The 10421-nt window shown below is 43.9% G+C and overlaps 1 protein-coding gene across 2 annotated transcripts in view; it reads left to right on the top strand.

Moving 5' to 3' along the window:
- Positions 1–1115: 1115 nt before the first annotated feature.
- Positions 1116–10421, top strand: part of nav1a (neuron navigator 1a) — a 146940-nt gene continuing 137634 nt past the window's right edge. For both annotated transcript variants that reach the window (XM_080734307.1, XM_080734306.1), the window contains exon 1: positions 1116–1225. In XM_080734307.1, coding sequence (XP_080590433.1) covers positions 1123–1225 — 103 coding nt within the window. In that variant the 5' untranslated portion in view covers positions 1116–1122. The remainder of the gene's footprint in view (positions 1226–10421) is intronic.

Genomic DNA, 10421 nt, shown 5'->3' with positions numbered 1-10421 from the left:
TCCAACCAGAAATTGGCCGTAGGCCTGAACTGTAGTAGTCAACAAACAACAAGGTGAACAGTCACATAAGTGCAGAGAGAACAATGCTGTGCCTAAACAATGAATGGACATAGCATCTGTCCAGACAATATGCTACAGGGATCTACATAACATTCCTTAACAACCTCTGTGGTGAAGAAAAAAACAGGTAAAAGAAAACGAAAAGAAAACACCAAAAAACAACAACAATTGAACAGCATATATCTGCATAGTAACTAGCATCTATAGTATTTAAAAAACAACATATGACATGTAATGACATGTAGATCTGCAATTTTCTGCGTGCAACACCGTTGTATGATGAAGTGTGAATCCCTCTCACCATGCTGTCTGAATATTAAATGTGCTTACATATTACGATAGCCTGGACATAATTACACCATCCATGACATTTATTGTATTGATCAATTTTTTTATTATGCCTTTTAATTTCTATATTTTATTATGCTCTTAAATGCCTTTTATGTCCATATGTAAAACAATTAAACTTGCCTTGCCCAGTGTATTGAGTTGATAACATATAAGTGTGTATTACTACCCAGATGTCCCCACAAGTATAGTAGAATGTGAGAAATAGATATTGTGAGGACCATTGTTCTTGTCTCTCAAGAGAAATGGTTGTTTTCAGGTTAAACTTTATTACCCTTTTTTTAAGCACATTTTTGTGTTCCCTTTTTATGTTCCCTTTGTCATTTAATTTTGTGTGATTTTGTGCTGCACTATTAAATGCAAATGTTATGATTACGATTGGGAAAAGATTCAGGTTGGGTTTAGGTTTAGCACTGCAAAGCATTGTGAGCTTGTAGATCTGCTATTTCCCCGTCTAGTTTTCCAACTATTTTGGATTGTTGTCTTAAAGTTCTGACTTCCTCACAAGTGATTACAAACCTGTGTGTGTGTGTGTGTGTGTGTGTGTGTGTGTGTGTGTGTGTGTGTGTGTGTGTGTGTGTGTGTGTGTGTGTGTGTGTGTGTGTGTGTGTGTGTGTGTGTGTGTGTGTGTGTGTGTGTGTGTGTGTGTGTGTGTGTGTGTGTGTGTGTGTGTGTGTGTGTGTGTGTAGGTCATGTGACAGCAGTGTGGGTGTCATGGTGGACAGGCTCCAGGTTCAGGACAGTGATGTCTCAGTGGAGGAGCTCAGTGACTGTTCATCTGGGTCCATAGAGGTCTGCTGTGACGACCTGACGTCAGGTTAGACACACACACACATGCACACACGCACGTGCGCGCACTCGTTTCATGTCGAGTACATATGTAATTTCTATACGTATTTGGCAGATGTGCCTGGGACCCCCAGAAGAGAAAATTTGTGTAAAAAATCAATACAAACAAATTATTCAAACGCTTTCAAGATTTTTCAGAAATGCTCAAAATGTACAAGCTTGCTTGAGCTAGTATGTCTGCTATTTTTTTTTTATAGCCAGCGAAAGATTCATGGATAAAGTTGTTAAAGGGATATTCCACTTTCAAAATAACTCTGCCTGGCATGGGTCTGCCTCCCCAGGCTCAGGGCCTCTCCACATACACACCCATTGTAACTTCAAACTTCATTTTAACCATGATAGATTCATTAAAAACACCCATTATTTTTTTCTGGTTACTCATACTACCCTCCTAATACGTGAGCAGGCCGTGTTTTTTCCATAACCTTTTTCATTTATTTTTACAATTTTTGTTTTGTATTACATTTTTCAAATTTTCCCAAAGAATTATTAAAAATAAATGAAAAAGGTAATGGAAAAAACACGGCCTGCTCATGTGAGCTTGTAGATCTGCTATTTTTGGCTAAAGTTCTCAGGATATGGACGCTAGGATTCTAGTGGTTGATATAAAAAAGGAGAAAAAAAAGTTTCTATTACACAAAGATTTGGAGGACCCCCTGTAACTCTGAGGACCCCCCAGGGGTCCCGGACCCCCTGTTGAAGACCCCTCCCTGGTTTAAGTGATTAAGTGTCTCTCTCTCTCTGGGGTAGTCCCAGTGGTATTATTAGCTGTAGTAGTCTAGTTGTGTCCGTTCAGATAGCGTGTGAGGCTCATGGAGCCATAGAGAGGCCTATAGTGGCAGGTACGGGGCACACTTCCAGCATGAGCCATTCATTCCCTGCTCCAATGTTCAATAGATGGCATGAGACAAGACATGGCAGCCGCTGGCTGGCTAGCTGGCCGTGGCCTCCTCGTTCAATGGAGTCAGCCACCGTCTAAAAGCAAGGCCACTCTCTGTCCAAGTGTGTGCTCGTCACGCTCCCATTCAGTGCTGTGCGTGGAGGCACTTGGCCTAAATTGTGTGACTGTGTGCGTGAGTGCATGTGTATGTGCTGTGCGTGCGTGTGCATGCTTGTGCATTTGTGCATGCATGTGTGACTCTGTGTTGGTGGTGGTAAGAATTCCTTCATTCTTCTTCCTCCCATCATCGTGACAAACTTCAGTGATCTGAGACCCATAACCCACTCCCCACATGCCTGTAGACTAGTGGTGTGATCCTATCCCACACGTTTAGTCACACATCCCACACTGTTCACTGCTATGGACTATTATGTGGATGGCATACATACAGGGATATAGCTTCATTGGTGGCTTTATGGATCATTCTGTTTGATGAGGGAGATCAGCTCTTAGTGTCAACCCGCACGCCCCCTAGAGGCACCTTTACTGTGCTGTACTGTACTGTACTGTACGATATGACCATTTGACCGTGATGCTAAAGCACATTGAGAGATATCACTAGGTTATAGTACCATGTCAAATAAATGCTAAGATCGCATACGATCGCATATTGATTAGGGATGCGCCAATATCTTATCGGTATCGGGTCCCGATATGACTTAATGGTAACGCTTTACTTTACAGTACAGTAATTACCAGGTACTTAATTACTAGGTAATTACCTATTTACTTATTTATTTTACCTAGTAATTACCTGGTAAACACCTGCTATGTTCCAGAAAACTACCAGGTAATTACCAGGTAATATTAACTCTTTCTGTGCGAAAACCGAATAATATCGGTTCTTTTTTCCATTCCAATACTAATTTTTTAATCTATTTCGCTTACCCTGAGCTGCTAGTAGCGACGTGGGTGGTCCTGGCTCCTCCACCGCTTCCCAACGAGCCATTCTACTTGTCCCGATGATTTATTCCATTGAAAATGGTTTAGAAAAAAGTTTAGAGCCCCCCCAAAAAAACGCTGTTTCAGCAAGACGTATTAAGGATTACAAGAACCGACATTTTTCGGTTCATTTAGTAAAATGAATTAAATAATCGGAGGCCTCCGGTCTAATTTAGCATCCTAGCACAAGGCCGCGATTCTGTTTACACGGCCCGTAATGGGAAGAAAAGGCCACGCCACGCCGCCCACTCCAATAGAAAAACACATCTTTACAGCGGATTTTCTCCGGATTGTGTTCCGAGGCCAGCAGACAAGTTATTTTGGCGGCTGAATAACTTTAGATCGCTCTTCTAAAAAATTATATAGTCGATTGCTAACTGATAGCTAACTTCCTCCGGCTCGCTAGCATAGCACTCATTCGAGTGAAAAGCCAAGCCAGTTCAGGCTGGCGACCCGGATGTGATAGTGAATGCCTACGGGAGAATGGCTGGCACTCTAGCGGCACCTAGCGGCGCCCGGCAGTTATTGTGTTAAGTATTTGCCTGGTAATTACATGTTAAGTAATAATTACTAGGGTTATTACCTGGTAGTTACCAGGTATTTTCCTGGATACTTCAAGGTAATTACCAGGTAATTATGAGTATGTAACATGTAATTACCAGGCAAATACTTAATATTACCTGGTAATTACCTGGTAGTTTTCAGGAACATAGCAGGTGTTTACCAGGTAATTACTAGGTAAAATACATGGTAGTTACCATGTAATTACCTGGTAAATATTACTATTACCTAATAGTTACCTGGTAATTACCTAGTAATTAACTGGTAATTACCGTACTGTAAAGTAAAGCGTTACCGACTTGATTAAGTCCTATTGGGATATCGGACACAACGTCACCGATCCAAGTCACAGATAAAAAAAAATAATAAAAGTCTCTGGCTTATAAATATGCAATATAATCACACAATTGTAAGTGTTGTCCCATAACCAAATGTTTTAGATCAGATCGGATCGAAATTGAAAAAACCTGTATCGGTGCATCCCTGATATATGGATGACTTAATTCATGATTTTTTATATTATCATTACATTCTGTTCTGTTCTAATTGTATGTTTAAGACAAGATTCGTCAAGATTTACCAACATTATAAAAAATGTCATATCTACAATCAACTGCTGTTTTGTTAATGTAGTGTTAGTCAGTGTTAGTTAGTCTGTGTGTGTGCATGCAATCGTGTGTCCGTGCGTGCATGTGTTTGTGTGCAGACTGTGCACAAACCCATGTAACCTCGCCCATGCACACATGTACACGTGTTAGCCTCGTAATTGTCTCTCTATTCCCCCCCGTGTTTATTCTGGACCTTCCCATCACTTTATTGGACCAGTCACTAGAATAGAGCGGTCTAGTATAGTTTCCATGCGATGCGGAGGTGTCACCCAGCTGGCCATGCTTGGGGGGACGGGACGGGTTGTTGGAGCTCATGGTAGGGACCAAAAAAAAAAAACAGCTCCCCTTTGAAGGCGGCGTAGGCTCAGCCGGGCCTGCGGTTGTGGTCCTTGTTAATTGGTCCCTATAGCAGGCGTTGAGGAACAGAGCTGAAGTGTCTCTTAGCGTGGGTCCCTCTTATGAGCTAGCTTCTTACGCGGAGGGTGGGCTGGCGCTGTAATAACTGTAATTCACATAACGGGGAGGAAGGGAGGCAGGCAGGAAGCGCTAGCTTGGTGGGGGAGGGGGGAGGGGAGAGGTGGCGAGATGCAGGGGGGGGGAAATGTGAACACGGGAGGGTCACTGGGTTTAGTTGAACGGAGACCCGGCCCGGAAAAGGGACGGTGATGGATTTAGCCGAAGATGAAAAGAAAAGTGTCACCGAAGGTTGATATGATCTTATTTTAAACATATCAGCCCCCGTATGCCCCCCTCCCAAATGCCACTAATGTGACTGCAACAATGCAGAAGAAGAGTTAAATAACTAAATTATGTTTGTGATTTGGTTATGGTTTCTTCCTGGAGTGACTGGGATAACAAAGCCATCAAGGGCCCAGATCAAATGGTCTCCACTAGGGATGGGACGATATGAAAATTTCATATCACGATTATTGTGACAAAAGAAAAAGCAATTTGGGCGCCCGCTGGCCTAGTGGTCAAGGCGTATACCACATACTAGGCTATGATTCCTGCTGGCGTCGCCGGTTCGATTCCCGATCCGGACGACCTTTGCCACATGTCATTCCCCATCTTACTCCCCATTTCCTGTCAGTCTTAACCTGACTGCACCAGATGGTGGCAGTTGTGCGTACCGCCCTACTTTACCATCTGAGATTGCTCGGGGAGAGTTGATAACACTCGTAAAGTCCCTACGGGCGGGCTCTGAGCCGCTCTCAGCCAATAGAGTCTGATTGCAGACCACGTGGAAACCCGTCTGGGTGTAACGTCATGCAGACAGGCCAATGTGAGTGGTTGGAGTTGGCACTCCCAGACTGTGATAGAGAGACGGCCCCATCCAATCACCTGCTAAAGAATTTGAAAAAATGGCCCGCCCCTTACATCAGGTCTGCCCGAGCAATCCCAGATGATGGTAAGCAGAGCGGTATGCAGCCAGGCATACGCACTGCTGCCACCATCTGGCACAGTCAGGTTATGTCAGTCTACTATCCTATCAAATAAAGGCATAAAAAGCCCAAAAACAAATCTTTAAAAAAAAGAAAGAAAGAAAAAGCGATTTACGATATTATCGTGATAATCAAAATCCATTATCTTGGGGCGGAACATTTGCGATGCGACGCGTTGTGAGCCTGTAGATCTGCTATTTTTTGGCAAAGACATTTGATAGAGAGTGAAAAGAAACTGTATCAAGTACGTATATTTTAAGTACCTTTTACCAATTATAGAGGGTTTATGTGGTACCGGATATGCAGCTCTGCAAATAAAAGGTGAACTGGTCCCAGTGCATGACAGAGGACGATATCACGATAAATTAAATCTCCAAGATACGATTAGTGTTTTTTATCCCGATAAACGATAATATCGCGTATCATCCCATCACTAGATATAATCTTAAAGCCCCCGTATGTCCCCCCCTCCCAAATGCCACTAATGTGACTGCAACAATGCAGAGGAAGAGTTAAATAACGAAATTATGTTTGTGATTTGGTTATGGTCTCTTTCTGGAGTGACTGGGATAACAAAGCCATCAAGGGCCCAGATTAAATGGTCTCCACATGTTTTATATTCATAAAGGCTGAATGGTGGCATTTATCATAATCAACTCTCTCCCCGTCTCTGAGCCTCCTGATGAAGACCTGAACATTCAACTTGACTGCAGGGGCACCATGTGTTCTTTCAATTAGACCACAGACCTCCTGACCCGCATGCTCTCTGGAGAGACACGCACGCACACACACACACACTTACGTGCACGCACGTGTCGTGCACGGTTGACAGTACACAGATGTTGTTTGAAAGATGGGTGTGATTGGATTTGGGGATCATCTTTCATCTGCAGTTGAGAGTATAGGCCGATACTCCCTATGGATGCACTCAATGTACGTCAGATGACACACACACACACACACACACACACACACACACACACACACACACACACACACACACACACACACACACACACACACACACACACTGCAGTATGTTATGATATTAGTGTGAGCTCTGCTCACAAAGATGCAAAAACAAAAAGCAGTTGCCTGATAATTTAGAATACACAGTTTCACGCAGATGCACAAATCCATTTGAGCTTCCGTCACATGTAAGGCAAGCTGTGGTCTAACCTCCAACTATTCAAGGTATGAAATCGGTGTGTAATTGATACATTTGAAATCAACCATCCTGTTAATAGTGGTGAATATAATTTTGATAACCCCCCCCCCCCCCCAGCACTGGACACTCTTAAGTCTGCTCAATATAATCTTCTGGTCGATCTAATCAGAGAGACTTGGCGTTGGACAGGATTCAGTTTAGAACACATATTTTTCATGCCAAGGATGCCCAAATTGATTTGTATTTCGCCGCGGACCAACATATGAAAACCCCATAAAGACCCCCCTAAAAACATTTGTTTCTGTCTTCAAAAATAGCCGATCTAAGCTCTCAAAGCCTCACAGATAGTTAGCTATTACCAAAAACACACACACAAACCCCCACCCAAGACTTTTTGCGCACTGAACCATCAAGGGCTGATATTACAATGCAGTGAAACAGATCCTCCTCCTCCGCCTACTCTTTCTTCCTCTTCTTCCTCTTCTTCTTCTTCTTCTTCCTCTTCTTCTCCTTCTTCTTCTCCTTCCGTTCACAGCCCTAAGGAACAGTGTGAGAGATCCTCTGTAAGGGCTGCAGACATTCAATGAAGGGACTGAGGAGGATATAGTTGTACAAAAACTAGAGCACGGATGCTTTGTTGCTTTATTGCAATACAAGATTTGGCCACTAGGACAGTCTTGCTCCAGTAATCCTCTGCGATCCTGGGGTCGTGAGGAGGGGTTGGGTACATACTGTAACAGTAGAGGTTAGGGTTAGGGTCTTCTTTGACCCCCTGAACTCCCAACTCAGGGAACCTGAAAATAGGACCAGGCATGTGTGATGCTGTCAGACCCACGCAAGCATGCATGCACACACACACACACACACACACACACACACACACACACACACACACACACACACACACGCTCCACAAACATCTGTCTCAAAAATATCCAACGGTGAAATGAATAACCCATGAAGAATTGAGCCGTCCGACATATAAGTGCACACAGTCCATAGATATTTAATGCATGCATTCCAGGATGTCTTCACAATGTACACACGCTCGCTCGCGCGCGCACACACACACACACACACACACACACACACACACACACACACACACACACACACACACACACGCACATGCACCCACATATGCATTCCCTGGCCATACATACACACATAGCCTACATAGAAACATCCAAACACTTTCTCTGTGCCAGATATTTTCTGAGAGAGGGCGAGATCATTACTGTATTTTCTTTTTAAATTCTCATTGCAAATGCTGCGAATTCCTCTCTACCTACACAATCTCACATAAATACACACTCACTCACACAAACACACCTACACATAATGCACAACAAGACAACACAACACACACAAACATTCACACTGTTAATGAACTCGTCTGCACCCATACCACGCGGTAACCAGGCAACCAGCCTCTGCACCGCGGCATTGTGGGATACCCCTGGGAGGTGTGCTGAGAATGTCAACACACTGAGGCATCTCTAAAGAGCCTCACACACTAAACGCGATGTTGGGTAGGATCAGATGTCGTGCCCGGGGGTTTATCGGTGTTCATTTCAAACGACAGCGATCCTCTGTCTTGCGATCGGGCCCGGTATATCCCGCTGTGCCAAGTGAAATATCTCAGACCATTACAAATGAGACCGACGTCTCGCGATTCTAGCCACCCACGATCTCGGGGGGGGTGGTGCCATGAGAGACGCGACTAGATGAAAATTCCGCCCCCTCAAGAGGGATAAAATCAAGAGTGTTTTTCTCTCTCTCTCTTTCTTCACTCACTTTTATTTTTTCTGGCAGTTGATTGAATAAAGAAACAAGGCTCCAGCCTCCACGGATTGAGAAAGTGGCAGCGGTTCTCAAACTATGTGTCCCGACCCAACGTGGGGTCGCGGATGGTGCCATGGGCTCGCACATTGCCGACCAATAGAATAAAAAATAAAGAATGAATAGGTCTATAACCAAGAAACGCTAAAAGTGAAGTCGTTGCGACCAGCGTGAAGCCAACGGACACGTTACCAGCCTACATATAGACCTACTGTGTAGGATCTGCGGCAAGTATAGTGGCATGGTCATGATGGACCTCCAGAAGGCATTTGACACCGTGGATCATGCTATTCTGATTGAGAAACTAAAAGCCATCGGTCTTGACAGCGCAGCAGTGAGCTGGATGCAATCTTACCTGGTGGGGAGGGAACAGGTGGTGGAGATTAACGGTACCCTGTCCCCCCCCCTCCCAGTAAGCTGTGGAGTTCCCCAAGGTAGCATACTGGGACCTCTGTTGTTCCTAATATACGTGAACGACATGGCATCTGCTTGCGACTGCAACCTGTTCCTGTTCGCGGATGACTCGGCTCTCCTAGTCTCGGGCAAGGACCACTTGCAGGTTGAAAAGACACTTAACTCTGAACTGAGTAAGATCTGCACATGGCTTAACGACAACAAATTATCAATTCACCTGGGCAAAACCGAGTCCATCCTCTTTGGATCAAATCATAACCTCAAAAAGGTAGAGAACTTCACAATCAAAGTGGGTGACAAGGTCATAACACGAAAAAACGAAATCTCCTACTTAGGATGTATCCTTGAAGCTAATCTTTCCAGCGAAAAGATGACTTCAAAAGTAATACAAAAAATCAACCAACGAACTCGTTTCCTACAGAGGATCGCCCCAATGGTCAACTTCAACACACTGAAGACCATAGCTGGTGCAATAATCCAGCCCCTCTTTGACTATGGAGTCCACGTATGGTATCGTGACGCCCCACAAGCCCTAAAAACTAAACTCCAAACAGCCCAAAATAAACTAATTAGGGTCCTGCTTAACCTTCCCAATCAGACTCACCTCACCGCTACTCACCAGTTAAGAGTGGGGTGGCTCAGAGTAGATGACAGTACAGCAACTTGCAATGGGCCTGGTGTACAAGATACACTACACCACTATGATACCCAAGTACCTGTCAAAATACTTTATAAACGTTAAGGATGTCCATAATTACAACACCAGAGGCAGTGCCACAGATCACGTTCAACCCAGAGTCAACTCAAAGAAAGGGTCGAACTCGTTCTTCTGCTACACCACAAAAATGTGGAATGCCTTACCGAAGGCCATAAAGGAGTGTGGATCACTAGCATCCTTTAAAATTGCCCTAAAAAATCACTTACAGGCAGCAGCCGTTCACAACTGGTAAAAACCTAGCCCAACCCTACCCTCCCTGCCCCTTCCTTGTATATACTGTACATACTGATTGTTTAGACTTACTGTTACCTGCCCCTTCCTTGTATATATTGTATATACTGTACTTACTGATTGTATAGACCTACTGTTTTCTTTTTTTCTTTACATATCTACTGCATAGTACTGTGTTCTATTTGTCTGTCATTCAATGTTATATGAGATACTTTAATGGTTTCCTGTTGAAATAAGCTTAGTCTTTTCATGGATCTCCTTTTAGTAGACCTTGTACCAGTGAACTGTACCGTCATGA

The sequence above is a fragment of the Nannobrachium achirus genome (genome assembly GCF_963921795.1).
Source record: "Nannobrachium achirus genome assembly, chromosome: 9".
NCBI classification, from domain to species: Eukaryota; Metazoa; Chordata; class Actinopteri; order Myctophiformes; family Myctophidae; genus Nannobrachium; species Nannobrachium achirus.
Note: the sequence above shows the minus strand (reverse complement) of the source record. Positions and strands in the feature narration are given on the sequence as shown.